Genomic DNA, 22,582 nt, shown 5'->3' with positions numbered 1-22,582 from the left:
GGAAATGTACAGCTATGGCCAAAGGATCATCTCAAATTTTAGGAACGAGACATTTAACAAAAAAAAAAAACCCTATATGAACATAATTTAGATATTTTATTTAACATTGTGTAATTAAACTACTAAATCGCTAGTGTGTCTACCGGAAGCCATAATAGCAGTACAGTATTTCATGTAAAATTTTGAAATGTCCATTTTCTAAATTTAATTTTTTTTAATTAAGTATATGGAAAAATACAAAAGCGGCGTGTAATTCAATATGTTAACGTAACATTATTCAGCAGGTTTCATTCGACTTGAAGCGAAATTAGTTGATTCTATAAGGTGATGTAAAACTTTGGTCCAGAGCTATAAACATTTTTTTAAAAAAGTTTACTGTTATGATGCAGGCTGCTCCTTGCTTGGTGTTCGCACTGACTGTGCAGTTTCGCCAGTGGCTGACTTGCCACCTGCAGAAACTGCTATTTATCTCCCCGTCCTCGCTTGTGAGTTCGAGGTTACTGCTTCGGTACTGAGTGCATAGAGTCGGCGTCGGTGCCCATTGCTAATATCGGTACTGCGTGTCAGTACCAAGCGCAGTGTGCGCGTACTAATATACAGTACACAAAATAAATTTTAAAGTGCTATTTTTGGTGTATTGCACAGCACTGTTGGCACGTCTGGGTTTGCATGTACCACTTGCAAGGCCGAGCTGCCTGCACAGGACGGTCGGTGGAGTGCAGAGAACCGAGTAGCATGTCACTGTAGGGAACGATCCCTCACACCTGCGCAGCGCTCGGCATCGCCGTGGTCCTGTCCGGAGAGAAGGTAGGAGTCGAGCTAGGAAGAGCCCTCTGTCTAGCACTACCTCTCGTTAATCGCCGTCTTCATACAGTCCCGTCCCTGTCTCCAAAGAGAAGGAACAAAGTGCACCGATCACATTCGGCAGGCAGGGCAGATCGATAAGTTCTGGGAAGCTGATTCAAGCCAGTCTTTTATCTGAGATTTTTCTCATTTTACAATTTTTTTTTTTTTTAAATAAATTCCAATTTTGGTATTAATTTTTTTGGTTTTGTTTGTTTTTACAAACTAGTTTTTTAAAACCACATTTTAAATTGATCAAATTCTGTATTTATGTAATGCTTTAATCAAGTTTCTGTGTGTGAAGCGCTTCGGGATCCTTGTGATGAAAGGCGCTATAGAAATATGAATTTGTTATCTGATTTTCACCTCTCTGACCCCGTGGAGCGGGGTACACTGGTGACGTTTTGTTAGCGACCCGCACTTTCAACAAGCCCCACCTGTGATCCTGAAGTTTGTCTGTGTATTTCATGCCTCTCTCGTTTTCAGTGTCACAGAGTTCCTGTGGACGGGCTGTGTGGCTTCTTACAGCTCTGAGCTGCCTCCTGCTGGCAGTCAGTATATCCCTGGGGGTGCTCTGTGAGTACACTGAACTGTTTATAGATAGATAAATATAATTTTTGTTTAGATGATTTGCAGTTTTAAAGTAAATTACATTTTTAAAAGGTGGAAAACACCACTCAAAGGTACACGACTAGAAATAAACTTAATTTAAGGCAGGTCAGTCAGTGAATTGTTGTAACTTGAATGTTAAAGATGATTTTGTTTTATGATGAATACCCTTTTTGTCTGGTGAAGCAGCAGCAGCAGCTTCCTGTAATTTTATTTTTCTAAACATGTATAATAAAACAATATTCATGCAGTGTGCTGTTGAACATTTTCAATTTCTCACCACTGAACAACCCAACAAGCATATGGGTATATATATTTTTATTAATTCTTGTTTTTGTTGTGGCTTAAGTGTGTTTTAAATTTATTTATTTTTTGACTGCACCTGAAAAAAATAACTTGGTTTCAAATATTATGCTTTCAAGCTGGCTTGGGACGCCTATTGTAAAGATTTTTTTTGAACATATTATTATTGTCAAGTTTTGCATCACCTTGTAAAATTAACACATTTTGCAAATGAAACCTACTGGATAATGTTACGTTACCATATTGAATTGCACCCCGCTTTGTAGTTTTCCATACACTTAATGTAAAACTGACAATTGCAAAATGTGACGTTTCGAAATCTAACATGAAACACTGTACTAGTGTTGCGATTTTAGTAGTTTGATTTACATGTTGATAAATAAAATATCTAAATTGTGTTCATATTTATTATGTCTCAATCCTAAAATTCTAGGTGTTGCAAAACTTGTGCCAGAGCTGTGCTTTGAGGCAAAAACTGCTTTCTTTTTGTCTCTGATCTTGCCATGCCGATGTTTTCATCTCTCACTTCATGCAGGGAATCAAACTCTGATTTGGTTTCTTCTTGCTTTTGTTCCCTTTTTCTCTCAGGCTTCAAAATATCTAGAGACTACCATGAAACCAGCTTCAGTCTGGATCAGATAACTGCAGAGCACCACAACCTGAGCAAAGCTGTCGCAGACTTGAATAGTGAGTGTGTTAGAGAGGACAGTTGTGTCCGATCACTTGGGTATAAACATACTTTCTTACCATCTGTATTTATTTTAATTCCCGCAAAAAAAAAAAATTGTATGATTTACAGCATGTTAATGATGCTACCCTGTATTTAATCATACAGATCTACAACTAACAGATGCGGTTTCTGATTTCAGAGAAAGGGTGCAACATGTGTCCTGAGAACTGGCTGCTGTTCAAAGACATGTGTTACTACTTCTCACCTGACAAACTGAGCTGGAATTCAAGCCGCGCTGCCTGCATTTCTGCAGGGGGAGACCTGGTGATTATACAGAGCTCACAGGAGCAGGTACTACAGTCCTGTTAACAAAGTGAGGGGTTCAGCTCAAGTTCTGCAAGTCATGTCGTCATTGATCTCTGCATTCTGTATGGATACACCCGTTGTATTTGTTTTTAAAAAAAAAAAAATCGCTGAGGGTGAAAACAGAATATCTTTAAAGGGTGGACATAAAAAAAATTCTACAATGTAGCATTGACTGTTCAGGTAAGCATTTAAATATTTAGGAATGGTTGTGGCTTCTTAACAAATGTTTCATGTGTGTTATCTTCAAATACCTATTTTGAAAAGTTGTTAAATAAGCCATTTTTTACAGTAAAAAACATTAAATACAGCCCTAGCTGGCAGCCAGGAGAACTCTTGTAACTATGGTTTATTTTCTGTTTAGGCATTCTTAAAGAAACAGGTTAATGCGCTCCACTGGATTGGACTCACTGATGTGGTAACAGAAGGTGACTGGCGCTGGCTGGACGACACAACTCTAAATGAAAATACAACGTAAGAACTGTAGGACCCTGTGTTTAACAGGGAAGCCCAGCCTGTCTGCCAGGGCGATTTTGTACACACCTATAAGCCCCATCATTGTGAATGGAGTTGGGTTTGATTCTGACGTGCCTTCGTTCCTCTTTATAGATCCTGGGGCAAACCGCCTGATGACTGGAAATCGGAAAACCTGAGTGGGGAAGATTGTGCACTTTTAAATAAATCTGGCCTTTATGACGTATCTTGTAGAAACAAATACGAACGCATCTGTGAGAAAGCACCTATAATATGAAATCGACCGCTTGACATCAGTTTTCACAGTGCTGTGGCAGCAGAGCGTAATTGATTGGGCATGCATTCATCATTCACACCCTTGGTGAATCACCTCTGTTGTAGATAACGAAAAAAAAACTCCCTCATAAAAGCCAGCCTACAACTCACCCAGCGCACTGCTAACCCGGTATCTGTATTGAAATGTGCTTCAGATGTCTTCATTTTCTAGTTCTGATTTGTGAGTTTACACCTAGTGGTCAAGACCTGCCTTTAATTTTGTTCTTAACACTTTTTTTTTTTTATTGATCAGTCCAGTATATAGGTCCCAAGTTTGGAATGCTGGTCCAGACTATTTGCAGCGGGTGACGACATTGATTAATCTGACCTAAATTATTCATTACATTTCAAAGCAATAAATGAAAACAACAAAATGGGTTCGTTTTAAAATGATCTAATTTGCAACTTGAACTAAGAACCCATTAATGAATGAATGGAGTGTACATACAATCAGATGCTGATAACGACAAACTTGTACAATCACCCAAAACAGTTGAATTCACTTCCTACCTTCATGTGCTCATTTACACTGAGGCCTGGAATCGGCCACGAGTGAGCTTAAATTCAGTCTTGGGTTTTATTTTGTGGGTTGTGCAATAACAATAATAAAACTGCAGGTTTTAATGCCCATTTGCAGGTCATGTGTGTGGTCTGTCATTATGTCTTCACTCATCTTTTTTTCTTAGTACACAAATCAAGAAACAAATAATGTGAATGTTAAGCGTATTTCAGTGAAGTAGTGCCACATTGCACTGAAATATACATGATAAACCAATCAAGCCATTGTTTTCCTTTTATTAAAGGCTAGTATTCAAACACAGTTGAGAAGGAACATGGAATTCTAAAAAAAAAAAAAAAAAAAAAAAAAAACACCTAATTTTCTTTTGTAATGTCAGTCAATGACAATCGTGTTTTTTTTGGGGGGAGGGAGGAATGAGACAGCAACCGTGAGTAGGTGAAGGCTCAAGCTGTTTTATTTATTTACAACAATTCAATAATCACAAAATGAAATCAAAGTGAGGGGGAAGGGAACTGGGAGTCAAAAGTGAAAATAAATGATTTTAGTAACAGTCATTGAAAACGTAGCAATGAAATTCAACAGTCAGAGACATTTATGGCACAAGCTGTCGTTACCGTTATTTGTCAATACATATGGCAATTAAAGTGCATTTTGAAAAAAAAAAAGTGCAATGTTATAATTTCAGCTCAGCTGAGTTATGCAGATAAGAGTATTTTGTAACTGGTTGTTTCACCAAAAAACCAAAATCTGATTAATTGTCCCCTTTCTGTAGAATGACGTGTGTGTGGTATATGTAAGTAAAAACAAAAATGAAGCGACGGATGTACACACAACGTTTACATTTGAAATAGAATGGTTGGTTGTCTTGATCTTTATGGAATTCTGCATTTGTGGATTCTATTGCTGTGTCATTTTTTGTTCTCTTTTTTAGACAGAAAAAACTTCTGTTTTTGTGGCTTTTAGTGTTTGTTTCTTCTTGTTAGAAAAAAGTCAACTAAAGGAAGGAATAACAGATGTGTGTGACATAACATTAAGACTGTTCATTTGAAGAGAATTTAAATTATAATGATTGAAAAAGCTCTGTCTTGTCATTTCTTAAAATGTGAAAATGTTTTTCTTCAACGATAATGTATTGAATTCATTGTGTGCATTGTACATATAGCTCCTGCAGCAAGTCGATATGGATAGATCTCAGTTCATTGTGCATATAGCTCCTGCAGCAAGTCTATATGGATAGATCTCAGTTCATTGTGTGCATTGTACATCTAGCTTCTGCAGCAAGTCGATATGGACACAGTGAGACAGACCCTACTATTTTAATCCGGACCATTGGATGAGGAGAAAGAGGAAGTGCAAAACATTCTGGAGGAAGTGAAAGTGTGAAGCGTTTCCTCTCTGTTCACCCTGTTCCTGCTCTCCTTGTTGAAGAAGCGAACCCTCCAGTAAAGGAAGAAGGATCTTCATGGAATCCAGCAGCATGCTTCTAGAGAGTGAGATAAACAAGGGAATGCAAATTGAACCCTCAAGTCCAAATGCATTAGACTCACAGCAGTCAGTAAGTTGTAATGTCGTGTGCAGGGTGTGTGTTATTATATAGTGGAGGCAGTCGTACGTGTGCATGTCACGCTCGCAGCTCCCCATGCACAGTGTCTGAAGAATCGCTTATCCACTTGTCATGAAGCCTGCTCTTCACATTCCCCTTCTTCAGAATATCAGGTTCCAGGAGCATTGGGTGATGCTTGTCTTTCCATATGTCCAACCAACTCAAGTGTTTGGTACGTTGGAATAGGGTTTCATTTAGACCAATTTTAATGATAATAGTATAACTAGGGTTGAACCAGACCACAATTTAGCATCAAGATAATGGTTGTTGGTACAGTGCAAGCCAGCCGTATGGTTTAAAGGTTTTAATCTAATTTGAGACCCACACCACTCCAGCCCATGCCCTTGAGCTTGCATCATTAATACAAGAACCAGCACTTCCTCTATCTCTGTCAGTTGTGCCACTTCTCAAAAAACAGCAGCTACGGAGATGGCTGACAAATCAAATCATATATACGTCAACATGCCCAGAAAGCAGGCCCAGGCACAGCAAAAGGGTGAGTGCTGTCTGTCTATACAGGTACTTTGTGGTGGCTGGCAGATTCTACTGGGCTGTATTGTATTGCAGACTTGTTGAGGATAGCCAGACAGAGCATAGCTGGGGTTACCATTGCTGTGTTTCAGCAAATGTTCATTTGACACCTCACTCGACACCTCTGAGCTAGACTGATTAACAAAGCTCTATATATATACTATATATAGATATCATATATATATATATATATATATATATATATATATATATATATTGTCAGGTCAGAACAGTCCAGCCTTTCTGGTGCCAGCACAGCAGATGAACAAGGAATAATAATATTACATTAGATTATTATTATTTAATCTGTCAATATTTTATATAGCACATTTCATAGTGGACCACCTCATATCACATTAAATACAGTGGAAAGAGCAGAATACATGATAGCAGCATAATACATGAAATAGTGCATTAAATACAGTGGAAAGAGCAGAATACATGATAGCAGCATAATACATGAAATAGTGCATTAAATACAGTGGAAAGAGCAGAATACATGATAGCAGCATTAAATACATGAAATAGTGCATTAAGGGTCTTGAGAGTTGATTTAAAGCGAGCTAAGGTGGGAGCATCACGCAGCTATTATTATTATTATTATTATTATTATTAGTAGTAGTAGTAGTAAGTAAACACATTTTGGCGATTGTGAATTGCAGTGCTTCTGAATGTGTGAGGTCTCCCTCCCAGCAGTGAGTTGTCATCTTTAACCACATGAGCTATTTATATCTTGTCACTTGTGAACCATATCCTCTTGAAATGTACGCACTTTGCCTTCTTTTCTTGAATTTTCATGTATTTTATCTTTTTGGTCAGAAAAGTACAGCTATGGCCAAAAGTTTTGCATCAGCTAGAATTTTAGGACTGAGACATTATTGATAATGTCGACCCAAGGGACTTTTTCAAACTGAAAAAAAGAAACAAGGACCAGGGGTCACAAATGGAGATTAGATAAAGGGGCATTCAGAACAAAAAATAGGAGGCACTTTTTTACACAGAGAATTGTGAGGGTCTGGAATCAACTCCCCAAAGCCCCCCGACTCTGAAGCGACAAATAATAATAATAATAATAATAATAATAATAATAATAATAATATGGTATGCTGAAGACATGTCTTGCCCCGTTATAGAGCGCCTGCCCCGTCATTCATATATTCACCGAAGCGATTCTGAGGAGTGCACTGGGGTCCCAAATAAACAACTGAGCTCTGTGTTAGACCCGCTGAAACCAGGTTTATTGAGTGGTGGACCTTTAACAATTGAACACAATGAAAAGCAAAGCAGTCTTAATAACGCCTACGTGTGTTTGGACTGACACAGAGGGGAAATCAAAGAAGGAAAGAATAACCGGGGTGAGGGAGGGGTAATTTTCTCTGCCGCGCTCCCTCGCTAAATTCTTGCAGTTCACATACTGTGAGTCACATTTAGAGGATGCCACAGTGACACATAATGTATTTGATTTATGCATTCATTTAAGATCGAGTCATTTAGTATAACTTCACAAACCACCGCTTCCAACATCCTTAAATTTACACTTTACAGCAGGTACTGTAGAGCTGCAACTACGGTACTACTACAGTAAAGAAAAAAAAAATCCATAATTAAAATAAATAAAATAATAAAGAAATCGCCAACCCTGCTCTAAGTCTTAAATACTGCATCATCGCATAATCTATTTTCATCAAAATACCGATCCCCAGCAGAATACTTCACCGTTTTAAAAGTGTTTTGTTTTTACACAATGTTTTACTTATTTTGCAATAAACACGTAAATTTGTATATAATATATCTATAAATATTCTATATATATATATATATATATTATATATATATATATATATATATATAAAAATTTCCAGTTTTGGTTTTAGACACTTGTAATTGTTCACAAATCTGTGAACAAAAACACACACGCACACTTTTATGACTGTTATCAGATTCTGTTTGTAATGCTTTAATTGTTGAATTGTGTGTGAAGCGCGGGTGGGATTATTATTATGACAGGTGCTATAGAAAAAGTGCACACTGGATATTATTATGACAGGTGCTATAGAAAAAGTGGCACTGGAACCATTTTTAAAGTTGGGGGTGCTGAAAGCCATTGAACAAAACTGTAACCCCTGTATATGATGAGAACCATGGAAAACCAAGGGGTGCTACCGCACCCCCAGCACCCCTAGTTCCAGCGCCCTTGTATAGAAATGTGACTTGTGCCTTTGCTGCAGCTATTATTTGCATCATGTTCAACGTCATCAGATTTTCACCTCCCTGTCCCGTGGAGGGGGGTGCACTGGTCACATGTTGTTGGCGACCCCCACTTTCAAGAACCCCCCTTTGTGATCCTGAAATGTCTCGGTGTATTTCATTCCTCTTTTTTTTTTTTGTTTCCAGTATCGGAGAGTCCTTATTCTTCAACAGCGTCCTGTGGACGGGCTGTGTGGCTTCTTACAGCTCTGAGCTGCCTCCTGCTGGCAGTCAGTATATCCCTGGGGGTGCTCTGTGAGTACACTGAACTGTTAAAAATCGTGGTCATCACTGGGACACTCAGATACATGCCAAATCTGTTTTTATTGAGCAGTTACACAGCACCCCCACCAGTGTCACCTGATGAAAGCGCAGCTTAGCTTCCTGCCTCCAACCCAACCACAGCCCCGTTAATGCAACACGACCCACGCCCTGCCGTGCGTTATCCCTTACATAACATGCTGTGCGTGCTCAAGACAATGCAGACAAGGGTTTTGGCTAATGCCTTTAATAAGACAAGATGCGTTGCTTGCTTTGTTGTCTGTTGAGTTGATCTTGCCGTGTTGGTGTTTTAGTCCACCCGTCAGTTCATGTGGGGAATCAACTGACTTGTTTCTTCCGTTTGTTTGTTGCATTTTTCTCTCAGACTTCAAAACATCTAGAGACTACCATGAGACCAGATTCAACCTGGATCGGATAACCCCAGAGCACCACAACCTGAGCAAAGCTGTCGCAGACTGGAAGAGTGAGTGTGGTAGAGAGGGCAGTTGTGTGCTGTTGAAGCAGAGACTCTCGGATCCTTCAAGAATAGACAGGGTGCCGTCATGAACAGTGAAGTAACTTAAAAAAAATGATGGTGATTAAGTAGATTCAAGAAAATGCACAGAGTCCTTTTCTTCAATCAGTTGTTAGGTTTATTGTAATATGCAGGGAGTCTGGTCCCAGGTACAGGACAAACAGAATACTCATCATTACAATGTTTGCATGACATTAAATACCCTTCTGTATAAATGGTCCACCTGCCCTTTCTCTGACACTTAACCAATGGTCAAGGTACAACACATTATTCTGTTAATTTATTGCGCGCGTGTGTGTGTGTCTCTGTGTGTAGTCTAGTGTGACAACCTCTGAACCATTCTTCACACTCCTGGAGAAAAAAAGGTCCATAAATCTGCCCCTTTGATCCCAGTGGCATTATCTCTTTCGATCTCTCTGAGAACCTCTGGGTCCAACGCCAGTCCCTGGGAGCCTTTTCAAGACTTTCTGGAATAAACCATGTATTATGCTCTGTTATCTGTCGCATTGACGCTTTATCCTCAAAAAAATCAAGCAAGTTATTTATGCACGATCTCCCCAATAAAACATGTTGACTGTCTCCTCTTTTACCATATAGGTAATTGTCCATTTTGGAGTCTTATTATAGTTTCCATAGTTTGCATTAATAGAAGCAACTGGTCTTCCTGGGTTCAGTTTACCACCCCTGTGGTCCAGAGACTGCCCCTTTATGCTTTGCATTCCAAAAGTCTTAGAGCCTGGCCCCTTCTGGTCCACAGCATTGTTATCTTGTTAGCTTGCAGTCAATGTTGGGCAAGAAGCTTGTAGACGCAACGTCTCTATCAATTGAAAGCAGTACATGCAATTTGAACCAAACAGTCTGCTATCTGCAATATTAGTCTCTTTTCAGAAAAGAACACCAGTATAGCTCTGCCAGTCCACATGCGTAGCAAACTGCTAATCAATTCTCAATCCATGTTTTCCAACAAACAGTATTGTATAACCCTCTCTGTGACCACAATAAGACCCTTAGCAAGCCTCCTGGAGGAAGGGCGGTCCTGGATGGCGGTTTTGGTATTTTTCCTCTCCTCTGAGTGCTAACGGACCGCGCTGGCATCAAAGCAAGCGAGATGGGGCGAATGGTCCTTTCTCGTCCTTGAATTTCTTATGTTCCTAAAAATGACTCTCAAGTTTCTGCTTTTATGTCAATATAGATTCCCCCCTCCCTCTGAAAATTGCCCGATTTACAGACAGCATGTTAATGAAGCTACAGATATCACACACATGTGCAACTAACAGATGCGGTTTCTGATTTCAGAGAAAGGGTGCAACATGTGTCCAGAGAACTGGCTGCTGTTCAAAGACATGTGTTACTACTTCTCACCTGACAAACTGAGCTGGAATTCAAGCCGCGCTGCCTGCATTTCTGCAGGGGGAGACCTGGTGATTATACAGAGCTCACAGGAGCAGGTACTACAGTCCTGTTAACAAAGTGAGGGGTTCAGCTCAAGTTCTGCAAGTCATGTCGTCACTGATCTCTGCATTCTGTATCGATACATCTGATTTTGTTTTCTTTGATGATTCGCTGAGGGTGAAAAATAACATCTTTAAAGGGTGGACATAAAAAAATTCTACAATGTAGCATTGACTGTTTTGAGAGACACACACACACACACACACACACACACACACAGCCCTAGCTGTAACTATGGTTTGTTTTCTGTTTAGGCATTCTTAAAGAAACAGATTAATGCGCTCCACTGGATTGGACTCACTGATGTGGTAACAGAAGGTGACTGGCGCTGGCTGGACGACACAACTCTAAATGAAAATACAACGTAAGAACTGTATGACCCTGTGTTTAATAGGGAAGCCCAGCCTGTCTGCCAGGGCGATTTTATACACGCCTATCACCCCATCATTGTGAATGGAGTTGGGTTTGATTCTGACGTGCCGTCGTTCCTCTTTACAGATCCTGGGGCAAACCGCCTGATGACTGGAAATCAGTGGACCCGACTGGGGAAGATTGTGCACTTTTAAATAAATCCGGCCTTTATGACGTATCCTGTAGAAGCAAGTACGAACGGATCTGTGAGAAAGTAACACCTATAATATGAAAGCGATCGCTTGACATCCGTTTTCACAGTGCTGTGGTATTTGTTTACACAGCCCTTACTCTGTGTAGAAGCCAGCACACACGCAGCCTACACTGTTTCATACAGGCTGACATTCTGATTATTAAATATTGTTAAATACTGAACACTTGGCTTTGCATGTTTTATGTTTATAAACAAGCTACATTAAAGTGTTTTTTTTGGGGGGGGGGGCACTAAGGTCTTGCACCGGGGTCCATCTCTTCCTCTGCAATGTTTTATTACTTTGTAGGTTTATTATCTCGAATGCTATTAGTTTAAATATGAGTACATAACAGCGTTGGCGCGGTACCTTTAAACTCCACTGGGTGGGGCACACTGGTTGGACCTTACCAAGATGTCTGCCAAGGAGGAACAAGGTGAGGGCAGGGAGTATTTCAGCCCTGCACCTACGCACAACGCAGAGGGCATGCAGAAATGGCCGAGAACGGAAGATGCAGTGCAAAGGTTTATTCCAAATTAATATCTCTAAATAACAGATATATCTCCTCTGTCGCGCGTATTGCATGCACAAGCTGCTGAGTGAAGACAAATATTTAAAACAAACAACATGTCGAATACTTTTTTCTGTGCAGAAACAAATGACCAGCGTACACAGTACGAGTCTCCGATAGTAAACAGTTAATAATATTATGCTAAATGTCACCACAGTACGGGCGCATACATTGAGGGAAAGTAATTAAATTAATGACCAGTAGTGTGATACGTTACACAGTTTATTTGCTTAACAGATATTTAATTTATCACTGTATGATAATCACGTGCTTTCACACGGCACTGCTCTGGGGAGAGTGACGCATAACATTATGCTTGTTAAATCATGTAATACAGATACACAGTACACGTTGCAATTACTATAAAGTTAGCTACAGCAACGCTGCACCCCTTACCGCAAATTAAAACAAAGCAAATGAAGTGGCTGAAGTGAATTTTAGTTATCATGAAAGGTGAGGTGCAATGGCACTAGCGACAGGCAGCCATTCAGCCCTGCGTGTCTCTGTTTATGAAACACTGCAACATTAATGTGGATAAGACTTTGATGTGTGTACATGGAAAACACACATTACTGCAAAAAACAAACAAACCCATGAACATTAGTCTTCGATTACCTAATGGTGTTAGGCTAGTGTTAACAGGGGCTGTGAAACCTTGTCGTGTGTTTTAAGAAATGTCAGATTACTGTAAATATTTTTTTGCTGTAAATATGTCCGTTGTGTGGTCATCTGTATCATCCTGCTTTACAGAACCTTCTACACATACCACTATACAGACACTGCATACAGTCCTGTGCACATGTATTAGAGCACCCCATTGCTTCTGTATCAGAGCACCCCATTGCTTCTGTATCAGAACACCCCATTGCTTCTGTATCAGAGCACCCCATTGCTTCTGTATCAGAGCACCCCATTGCTTCTGTATCAGAACACCCCATTGCTTCTGTATCAGAGCACCCCATTGCTTCTGTATCAGAGCACCCCATTGCTTCTGTATCAGAACACCCCATTGCTTCTGTATCAGAACACCCCATTGCTTCTGTATCAGAACACCCCATTGCTTCTGTATCAGAACACCCCATTGCTTCTGTATCAGAACACCCCATTGCTTCTGTATCAGAGCACAGAGCACCCCATTGCTTCTGTATCAGAGCACCCCATTGCTTCTGTATCAGAGCACCCCATTGCTTCTGTATCAGAGCACCCCATTGCTTCTGTATCAGAACACCCCATTGCTTCTGTATCAGCACACCCCATTGCTTCTGTAGTTTTAATTTGTTGTGCAGATAAAATCAAACCATTGGAACTGAAAATCTGGGAAAATTGTCAACATAGGCAAATCAGCGATTGTCTAATTTAATTCATGACTTTAATAAGCCACACATGCAATTCATTTATAAGAGAAAAGGAACACAGAGCCACACATGGTAAAATGCAGGAGACTTTTTAAAAGTTGTTTAAGATGCCTAGTTAAAGCACAAAGTGGTCTAACATTTTCACATAAGTGTTACTGATTACTGACCAGAAATTGAAATTCTCATGCAAGTAAGTTTATAAAAGATATAAATGACAAATCTTGAGGTGTTCTAATACATTTCCACAGTACTGTAATTCATCCATCAATCTTACCCGTTTTGCACTTCCATGAGCTCAGCTGCTGTCTCTGAGTCCCTGTTCTGCATGATTGTGGTTTTCTCCGCTGCTGTGACTCTGAGTCCCTGTTCTGCTGTCTCTCCTGACAGCTGGAGTTCGCTGTTCAGATGACATGTGGCAGCTGCAGCAACGCCGTGAGGAACGCCCTGCAGGGGGCGCCAGGTAAGACCCTCCCAGGGAACCTTTGCTGCATTATTTCTTTGATAAATGACCTCTAAAATCCATTTCCTTCTCTCTGATTATCTGAGATCAGAACCTGAGGTCAAACATTTTGCATCACCTGGAATTATAGGATTGAGACTTAATTAAAAAATAAAACTATATGAACACAATTTAGATCTTATTATCATGTAATAAAATAAAAACTACAAAATGATATCGCAGAAAGTCTACTGGAAGCCATAATAGCAGTACAGTATTTCGTGTTAGATTTCGAAATGTCACATTTTTTTCAATGCGTCTGCTTTTTCGTTAAGTATATGGAAAACTACAAAATGTTAACGTAACGTTATTCAGCAGGTTTCACTCGACTTTATGAAGGTAGTTCGTTCTGTAGGGTGATGCAAAACCTTTGGCAGGAGAGAGTAGCAAAGCCCCAGTTGGAATGGAGTTTGCTGATGGGCTGTTTGCTGGAGCAGGTGTCCAGTCTGTGGAGATTGACCTGCAGAGAGAGGAAGTGCTGGTGGACACCACGCTGACATCACAGGAAGTGCAGGACCTGATTGAGAAGACGGGGCGGAGGGCGGTGCTAAAGGGAGTGGGATTCCCTGCACAGAGTGAGTACAACACCGCGTACTGGTGAGCCCCAGCAGACACCTGCAGGGCTGGACTTGGTGCTCCAGACAGACACTCTCCAGTTCCTGAGTGTAAAGAGACGATTAGCTCTTACACTGTGAACACCATGTTTAATATTGATCGCTGCTGAGTCATGGATTTAATGAAAGGCATTTTTTCCTCTCCCCTTTCTCCTCCATCTCCCTGCTCCTCTCTCCCCTCTCTCTCCTCTACCTCCCCCTGGTAGAGGACCTGGGTGCTGCGGTGGCAATGCTGTCTGGCTCCAGCCTGGTTCAGGGGGTGGTTCGGTTCCTCCAGGTCTCCGAGGATCTCTGCCTGATCGAGGGCACTGTGGACGGGCTGGAGCCTGGGCCCCACGGGCTCCACGTGCACGAGTTCGGAGACCTCACTGATGACTGCCTCAGGTACTGAACCAGGACTCACTGAGGTTATACACATCTCTACTGGGACTCTCTGGGGTTATACACACCTGTACTGGGAATCACTGGGGTTATGCACACCTGTACTGGGACTCACTGGGGTTATGCACACCTGTACTGGGACTCACTGGGGTTATGCACACCTGTACTGGGACTCACTGGGGTTATACACACCTGTACTGGGACTCACTGTGTTTATACACACCTATACTGGGAATCACTGGGATTAACACACATGTACAGGGAATCACTGGGGTTATACACACTGACTGCTGTTTGTTCTTGTTTCAGCTGCGGTGGGCACTTCAACCCCTTTGGAAAACCCCATGGCGCCCCCCAGGAGTCGGACAGGGTACTGCACTCCCTCCTCACCGCACAGTCATACTCGCTGTACAAGAAATATTTATTTATACCTGAATCTATTCAGCCTAGAACAAAACATCTTTAGGGGGGTGGGGCTTAATTGAAGTATTTAAATCCTAAAAGAAGTTAACCCTAGCCAGTTATTTAAGTGCAGTACAGAAACCAGGACCAGAAGGGACACAGTGTGGAAATGAAGTGGACTTAGAACAGAGGGAAGGAGACTCTTCTTCACACAGAGAGTGGTGAGGGGATGGAATGGGTTACCTAGTCATGTTGCTGAAGGAGACGCTTCTTCACACAGAGAGTGGTGAGGGGATGGAATGGGTTACCTAGTCATGTTGTTGAGGCAGAATCACTGGGATCCTTTAAGACCTGACTTGACAAAGTTCCGAGAGCAATCAGCTACTCGGAACCGGACGAGCGCAGATGGGCTGAATGGCCTCCTCTTCCTCGTAAAAAATTCTTGGTTTTTTTTAAAGCCTTGATTTAGCGCGCCTTTCAATGTTAAACACCAGATTCCCAACAAAAGGGACTTGCACGTTGCGCATGAGGAACATTAAAAGTACAAGTGTGCGTGTTTGTGTGTTGCAGCATGTTGGAGATCTAGGAAATATCCTGGCGGGACCCGAGGGCAGAGCGGTCTTCAGACTGGAGGACCAGCAGCTCAAGGTGAAGACAGTTCCATTGAGAGCCGTCGTTTCTGCTGTTCTTGCCAGTAAAGCTGATCGATTATTCGAACCTCAACCAATATTTCCAGCGTAGAACAGAAACTAGGGCTGGAGAACACAGTTGGGCGCTGGGCTGTGTAAGGGAAGTTGTTCTGGTGTGGGGATATTTGAGCAGCTCAGAGTGCCAGCGTGTTGTCCCCTCAGGTCTGGGATGTGATTGGCCGCTCGCTGGTGGTGGATTCTGGGGAGGATGACCTGGGGCGCGGAGGACACCCTCTCTCCAAAGTGACCGGGAACTCCGGGGAGAGGTAACCAAACACTTGTACAGGACTTTGTGGGCTACCGTGCAAGCTGTCACCTGTCACTGCTGGTGTCCTCATCCCAAGTCTCTCTCCCTCTCTGCAGGCTGGCCTGTGGGATCATCGCTCGCGCCGCTGGACTCTTCCAGAACCCCAAACAGATCTGCAGCTGCGACGGGGTCACCCTCTGGGAGGAGAGAGAACGCCCCCTGGCCGGCCCGGGACGCAGAGCGCCCAATCAGCACGCGGCACACCTCTGAGGCTGCCCCACCCCTTTAGAAGTCTGGCAGACCTGCTCTGATCTCAAGCACTTAAACTAAAATCAAAAGAGATCAATTAAAATCAGGGATCGCTCCAATCAGTGATGGGCATGCAATTAGAATCAACCGTGCAAGTACTTAATAACTCCCACTTATTTTTAAAGAGAAGCACGTTTTGAAGTTCATGGATTTCAGTTTTTTTTTTTTATGAGGTGTTAACAGGGTTTTGCACAGGCAAGGCAGGTAATGCTACTATGAGAGAATACTGATCGACATTTAAAATATACAGGGTGCCTGCGAGAGGAATAGGGAGAAGTGATTTGAAAAGCCGGTCTATTGTAAAACAAACTTGCATGCATTAGCCATTTTGATGTCCATCGCTGTTCATTGGTGTGCGTGTATGTGTGTGTGTGTGCTAGTGTCTTTGCAATCTGACGTTTTCCTGGCTGAGTATTTTTTGGTTTACGAACCAGCTGTCAGGGCTGTTACCAAAAGTCCAGACTGTGTGCGACTACCGGAACGTATCATCTGTGATTCTTTCAACAGGAACGCACTGAGCTGTTACATTCCAGCGGTTTGTTTATTTTTGTAATAAGAATTAAAAGCAATTGCATTCCAGACAGACCTGTGGTTTATTTAACGGCTTGCATGTGGTCCGAAGGTTTTTCCCCAATCACCTGGTATGTTGCACCATTCCCACAGTATATGGGGAAAACTACAAAGCGGGTGTGTAATTCAATATGTTAATGTCACATTATTCAGCAGGTTTCGATTGACTTTTATAAAGCAAAATGAGTTAACTTTATAGGGTGATGCAAAGCTTTTGGCCAGAGCTGTTTGTACAACCAGGATTAATAATATTATCTCTTTAACACTTGTATGATTGAAGGTTTAAAAATGTGCAATTTTTAAAAAAAAACGCATGTTGCAGCAACATGTTTAAAACATGATATCTGGTACTAAGAAAGTTCTCAGTTACTATGCCTTATTCTCAGGAAGTCTGTTATACCTGCACTTCCTGGGTTGTTCCACCTCAGCAGTGCCTATAGGGTCAAAGCATGTCAATTAATAGGAGCAAGTGCAATACTGTCTGGTAATTTTTTTTTTTTTTTAACCTGTTGTAGTACCCTATATCGTGTTTTAAAATAACAATGTTTCTTTCAACTTTTGAGTTGAGACCTACACTACACATTTATGGAATTATTTTGTCAGCTAAAATCATTTCAAAAGATGCAGGATGGCCTGAGTGGAACACGTGACTACCTTGAGAACTAGCAGCGTGACGCAGTTATTTAGAAGCCCTCTGAAAAGAAGAAAGAAAACGTTTATTCACAGATGCTTTTCCACAGCAGAAGTCATTACTAGTGGAACACCTCACACCCACACACAGCTGGAGGAGCAGCATTCCCTGTGAGCGTGTCACTCCATGTGTTTTTTATGACGCAGCATTCATTCATTTCTTACCAAATGTTTATTTACAGTAGCTGTTTTTCTTTAAATGCACGTGTATTTGATTTTCAGACAGGCTTTGTGGTTAGAGCTCAGGGACTAGGGAGGAGGCAGTGTGGCCCGCGTGGTTCAAGACCAGGAACTGGGCGGTAGGCAGGCTGTGAGTGTGGCCTAATGGTTACAGATCAGGGACTGGGAGGGAGGGAGGTAGGCAGTGTGGCCTAATGGTTAGATCTGAGGGGCTGGGAGGCAGGTTGATGAAGTTAATGAAATGGAGGGATGCAATTAAAATGTGTTCAATTAAATGTATCTCATGGATTTTAAGTCTGTTTTAAATAACTGACAGACTGAACCATTCGGGGATACAGAGTAAAAACATCATACAAAGGGATGAGACGCATTTATAACTACGTGCCTTTTGACTTGGGTTTGAAATCCGTGATCCACAAACTTTTTTTTTTAACCCCAGTTACATTGTTATAAAATGACATTTAATTAATCCAAACAAACCTAAAACAAATCACCCTGCCCCATCATACATTTTAAACGATATTACCCCCCAGCTACGATGTCTTCAAATGATCCATTTCAAACTGCAAGATAAACTCAGTATTGCAGGGCTGCTCACATGTTTACCTCGATACCAACATTCTCAACTACACCCTTGAGTCTGAAACTGGAAATGCCCCCCTGAGCCCATGAAAATGCTCGAATATCCTGTGCAGCCAATCAGTCAAGAGGCGGGCCTTTGCAGAGAGTAAACACTTCCACATTACAATACAAAGGCAAGCAGACCACGATCCGTTACTCAATTCTCTGCTTGGGCATGGCTCAGTCTTCAGTTTTCTCCTCCTTCACTGCCAGCCCAAGCACCTCAGCCTGCAAGCTGTGGAAGTTCTCATAATCCCTCGTCCCTTTGGACTCCAGGAACCTGTGCAGCAGAGCCAAGCAGCATCGAGCCTGCTTCGAAGTGGGGGGCTCCGGGTCCCTCAATATCTTATCCAGGTACCCCTCAAGGGTACTGTCCTCCGAAGCAGGAGGGGCTGGGCAGAGCTCACCGGCCACCTGGCAGGGTTCTCCATCAGCCCCATCGTCAGCTGGCTCCTCTTTCACCTCGCCGTCTCCGACAGCCACCTTCGCTGCCTGGCTGAGATCAGCCGCCGGGGCGAGGCAAGGAGACTGTGCCGGACGGCCCTGCCCCTGCTCCTCTTTCACCGCTGCTTGTCCGCGCCTCCCTCCTCCTCCTCCTCCTCTCCCACATCGAATGTTGTTGCGTTTCTTCCAGCGAGAGATCCAGCCGTCCGTGGCCACAAAGTCCTTTTTGCCCATCTCCGACGCCAGCGCCTCTGCTTTCTGCATGATGGAGGAGACGGAGAGGTGCGGCAGGGAGGGCCGGGCCTCCTGGAACCAGCGCAGCAGCGCCCCCTCCACCTCCGCGTCCTTCCCTGTCCTCCGGCGCCTGCGCTCTGGGTTCTGGTTGGCGGCCCAGTCCCGCAGGATGGCCTCGCGGCTCTTCAGCATCTGGCACAGGCTCGGCTGGGACAGCCCGAAGCGCTTGGCCAGCTCTCGCTGCCCCATCCTGGGCAAAGTGCCGCCGTCGATGGCTGCCAGGATGCGGACCTTCTCCCTGAGGGAGAGAGAGGTCCTTTTCTTGACCGAGGAGCCCATCGTTATTAGGACCCCCTCGTGAAGGAGAGTTTCTCAAAGGTGGATCAGGCGGACGTCGCTGCTGGTACGACTTACTGGCACTGTGGTAACTGGTTTCGCTGCACGCAAATGAAATGTTAAAATGCTGTTTGAGAAGGTCCATTCATAGGAAGATAGCCAGGGCTTTCCACTTTATCCGAATGGAAAGCTCTCCACTCACAATCTCACCAGTGTGCCTCTTCGACTGCAGATTTGTAATGATGCAAGGAAATCGTCTTAAAATTGCACGATAGCTCTTTCCTCAGCAGTGCATTTTGGCTACAGAAACACAAAAAAGATTCTTAATTATTATTATTATCATTATTTTAATACTTGCATCTTTGAGAGAAGTTTTCGCGGGGCTGCTTCGCCTCCAGCATGCGTGCTCTGCAAGTCCTGCAAGATTCTCTGCTGTACAGCGAGGTTAATAACACAAGCACGTTAATTTAATGTTTCCACACTGTAATCGAGCTGGCTTCTTACAGCTGAAAGTACAATTTTAAAGCACGGTGCTGTAATTTTCTGCTCTGTTGTCAGCAGTCGCTAGGCACACTGACAAGGGTCTCAGCTTTCATAGTTTTATTACTGAACGGTTCTTTGTATATTACCTGCATGCACTCGCTTAAGGCTCCTCCGGTTCTTTCAGATATCAGTAAAAACAAAAACAAGCACGTTTTGTTTATATCATATTCGGTTTTCAAAAGTGTTGTTTTTTTTTTTTTTCTCCTCCTGTTCACATAACCGGAAACCGAACCCGTGCTTGGGGAAGGCGTGGTTAGTCAACACCGAAGAGAAAAAAAAAAAAAAAACCCTCGCTTTCTATTCGTTCCTCTGTCACCCAACTCGCCTTCCAATTGGTCTAGAATCCCGTCCGTCAAAAAAAGAAAGTGTAAGCGAGCGGGCCATTTTGGATCAGGGCAAAGTGAAAAGGTGAGAGTGGGGCTGGTGGCGCATATATTTCCACAATGTCTCGGCGTGCAACTGTCCTGTGACCTTATTTACCTGGAAACTAATTATACAAATCATACAAGTCGCTGTGCTTTTTTTTTTTTGTTTGTTTGTTTGTTTTAAAGCTGCTTCCAGAACCGCGTGCGGTGCAGTGTTTTATTTATTTTCTGTTTGTTTGTTTGTTTGTGTGCCTGTATTATAGTTGTAACAGCGAGTCAGCTACTTTAACGTTTTAAAAAGTTGCACGTTTTTTTTTTTTTTTTTTTTTTTTTAAAACGCATAAATAAAACGTCTGTTTAATTCGCTGGGGTCCCTCTGGTGCGGAATCGAGACACGCGGGACGGTTTCGCGTTTGGACAAGGTACGGTGCAGACCCCCCCAGGCCACTCGCGTAATGCCTTAGTTGTGCAGTTAGTTACAGAGTGGGTTTAGGTTTGAGTGCATAGTTTATCTGGTTATTTTAAAAGGCGTGATCCTAACATGCATTATTAATATAGTGCTAGTGGCGTTTGTGCATGCTGTGTCCACACTCTGCTGTGTACAGCGACTGCAGTCTCTGCGTGTGTGTGACCCCTGTGCACAGTATCGACCGCCCCTCTGCCTTCATTCATATTCATATTCGCGTTCATATTCATGTGATCACAGCCGGCATCGGAAAATGAGCTTGTATTCGTATAACACAGGCCTGGGGTAAATTATAATCGCAATTGAATCAGCATTGCTTGCTTACAATTACAGTTAATTTGTACATTTAGAATCAATTACGCTGCAGTAAATTAGTTACGCTAAAAGTCCTCATATTAACATGCATATTTATTCTAAATAACCCGGCAATAAGCACAGGCACAGGTACAGTGTGCACACTGTGGTGAAAATAGAAGAGTAACGATCCAATGACATTTGTATTTTGATTTTGAAACATGTATGTGTTACTGCACTGGGTTAAATAAATCTGTTTGCAGGTCATGATTTCAGATAGTTGCGCTTGCATGGTTAATGCACCTGGAGGGAGAATTTGCCCCCGTCAGTGGCTTCTTTCCAACCAGCTGCCCTCAGTCCGTAACACACTGTGACCCTAAAGCCACTGCTGAGGTGAAGTGACCCAGGAAGTGCAAGGGGAACAGAGGAACTGGGGAAAAAAAGGCATAAAAACTGAGAACTTCCCTTAACCCAGAGTAATACCAGATATCGCAGTTTAAACAGAAAGTACATGTGTGCTGGCACATGTACTGCTTTAAAAATATAAAAAAAGCACTTTTATAGCTAATGAAAGAGCAAGCCCAGTAATACTGAAGGAATAATTTTGTTAGCTACAGTTACTTAAGTGGACTGATATTGTAGACGTGACACCGAGAGAGTGGCGAGGGGATGGAATGGGTTACCTAGTCATGTTGCTGAAGGAGACTCTTCTTCACACAGAGAGTGGTGAGGGGATGGAATGGGTTACCTAGTCATGTTGCTGAAGGAGACTCTTCTTCACACAGAGAGTGGTGAGGGGATGGAATGGGTTACCTAGTCATGTTGCTGAAGGAGACTCTTCTTCACACAGAGAGTGGTGAGGGGATGGAATGGGTTACCTAGTCATGTTGCTGAAGGAGACTCTTCTTCACACAGAGAGTGGTGAGGGGATGGAATGGGTTACCTAGTCATGTTGCTGAAGGAGACTCTTCTTCACACAGAGAGTGGTGAGGGGATGGAATGGGTTACCTAGTCATGTTGCTGAAGGAGACTCTTCTTCACACAGAGAGTGGTGAGGGGATGGAATGGGTTACCTAGTCATGTTGCTGAAGGAGACTCTTCTTCACACAGAGAGTGGTGAGGGGATGGAATGGGTTACCTAGTCATGTTGCTGAAGGAGACTCTTCTTCACACAGAGAGTGGTGAGGGGATGGAATGGGTTACCTAGTCATGTTGATGAAGGAGACTCTTCTTCACACAGAGAGTGGTGAGGGGATGGAATGGGTTACCTAGTCATGTTGTTGAAGGAGACTCTTCTTCACACAGAGAGTGGTGAGGGGATGGAATGGGTTACCTAGTCATGTTGTTGATGCTAAATCACTGGGATCCTTTAAGACCTGTCTTGACAAGGTTTTTGAGATCAATCGACCACAATACAAAGAAACAAGCAATTGACTGTGACGGA

At 42.6% G+C, this 22,582-nt stretch overlaps 5 protein-coding genes across 6 annotated transcripts in view; 4 read left to right on the top strand and 1 right to left on the bottom strand.

The window, feature by feature from the left end:
* The window catches only part of LOC121306282 (calpain-1 catalytic subunit-like), a 13,657-nt gene extending 12,280 nt beyond the window's left edge, over nucleotides 1-1,377 (top strand). The window contains exons 19-20 of the mRNA XM_041238024.1: nucleotides 773-807; nucleotides 1,330-1,377. Of these exons, the coding sequence (XP_041093958.1) occupies nucleotides 773-807; nucleotides 1,330-1,377 (83 nt within the window). The remainder of the gene's footprint in view (nucleotides 1-772; nucleotides 808-1,329) is intronic.
* LOC121306328 (CD209 antigen-like protein E) lies at nucleotides 631-4,205 on the top strand. The gene is made up of 6 exons (XM_041238074.1): nucleotides 631-807; nucleotides 1,330-1,419; nucleotides 2,344-2,442; nucleotides 2,625-2,776; nucleotides 3,153-3,262; nucleotides 3,398-4,205. Exons 4-6 carry the CDS (start codon nucleotides 2,639-2,641, stop codon nucleotides 3,537-3,539), a joined length of 390 nt encoding a protein of 129 aa, XP_041094008.1. The 5' UTR covers nucleotides 631-807; nucleotides 1,330-1,419; nucleotides 2,344-2,442; nucleotides 2,625-2,638; the 3' UTR covers nucleotides 3,540-4,205.
* Nucleotides 4,206-6,105: 1,900 nt separating this feature from the next.
* Nucleotides 6,106-11,512, top strand: LOC121306376 (CD209 antigen-like protein E). Of its 2 annotated transcripts, XM_041238131.1 has the most exons (6): nucleotides 6,106-6,196; nucleotides 8,626-8,733; nucleotides 9,125-9,223; nucleotides 10,571-10,722; nucleotides 10,981-11,090; nucleotides 11,225-11,512. In XM_041238131.1, the coding sequence occupies exons 1-6, from the start codon at nucleotides 6,130-6,132 to the stop codon at nucleotides 11,367-11,369; spliced, it is 681 nt and encodes a 226-aa protein (XP_041094065.1). In that variant the 5' UTR covers nucleotides 6,106-6,129; the 3' UTR covers nucleotides 11,370-11,512. The 2 variants fall into 2 exon arrangements, with proteins under 2 accessions (XP_041094065.1, XP_041094066.1); XM_041238132.1 differs by lacking the exon at nucleotides 8,626-8,733.
* Nucleotides 11,513-11,789: 277 nt separating this feature from the next.
* Nucleotides 11,790-16,974, top strand: LOC121306237 (copper chaperone for superoxide dismutase-like). Its single transcript, XM_041237973.1, has 8 exons — nucleotides 11,790-11,852; nucleotides 13,642-13,714; nucleotides 14,191-14,328; nucleotides 14,574-14,751; nucleotides 15,058-15,118; nucleotides 15,721-15,798; nucleotides 16,002-16,105; nucleotides 16,203-16,974. The coding sequence occupies exons 1-8, from the start codon at nucleotides 11,823-11,825 to the stop codon at nucleotides 16,354-16,356; spliced, it is 816 nt and encodes a 271-aa protein (XP_041093907.1). The 5' UTR covers nucleotides 11,790-11,822; the 3' UTR covers nucleotides 16,357-16,974.
* Nucleotides 16,975-17,509: 535 nt separating this feature from the next.
* Nucleotides 17,510-20,250, bottom strand: LOC121306245 (major centromere autoantigen B-like). Its single transcript, XM_041237986.1, has 2 exons — nucleotides 20,100-20,250; nucleotides 17,510-19,770 (listed from the first exon to the last, which is right to left on the bottom strand). The coding sequence occupies exon 2, from the start codon at nucleotides 19,471-19,473 to the stop codon at nucleotides 18,637-18,639; it is 837 nt and encodes a 278-aa protein (XP_041093920.1). The 5' UTR covers nucleotides 19,474-19,770; nucleotides 20,100-20,250; the 3' UTR covers nucleotides 17,510-18,636.
* Between the last annotated feature and the right edge of the window lie 2,332 nt (nucleotides 20,251-22,582).

Source organism: Polyodon spathula, chromosome 47 (genome assembly GCF_017654505.1).
Source record: "Polyodon spathula isolate WHYD16114869_AA chromosome 47, ASM1765450v1, whole genome shotgun sequence".
In the NCBI taxonomy this organism is placed as follows: Eukaryota; Metazoa; Chordata; class Actinopteri; order Acipenseriformes; family Polyodontidae; genus Polyodon; species Polyodon spathula.
Note: the sequence above shows the minus strand (reverse complement) of the source record. Positions and strands in the feature narration are given on the sequence as shown.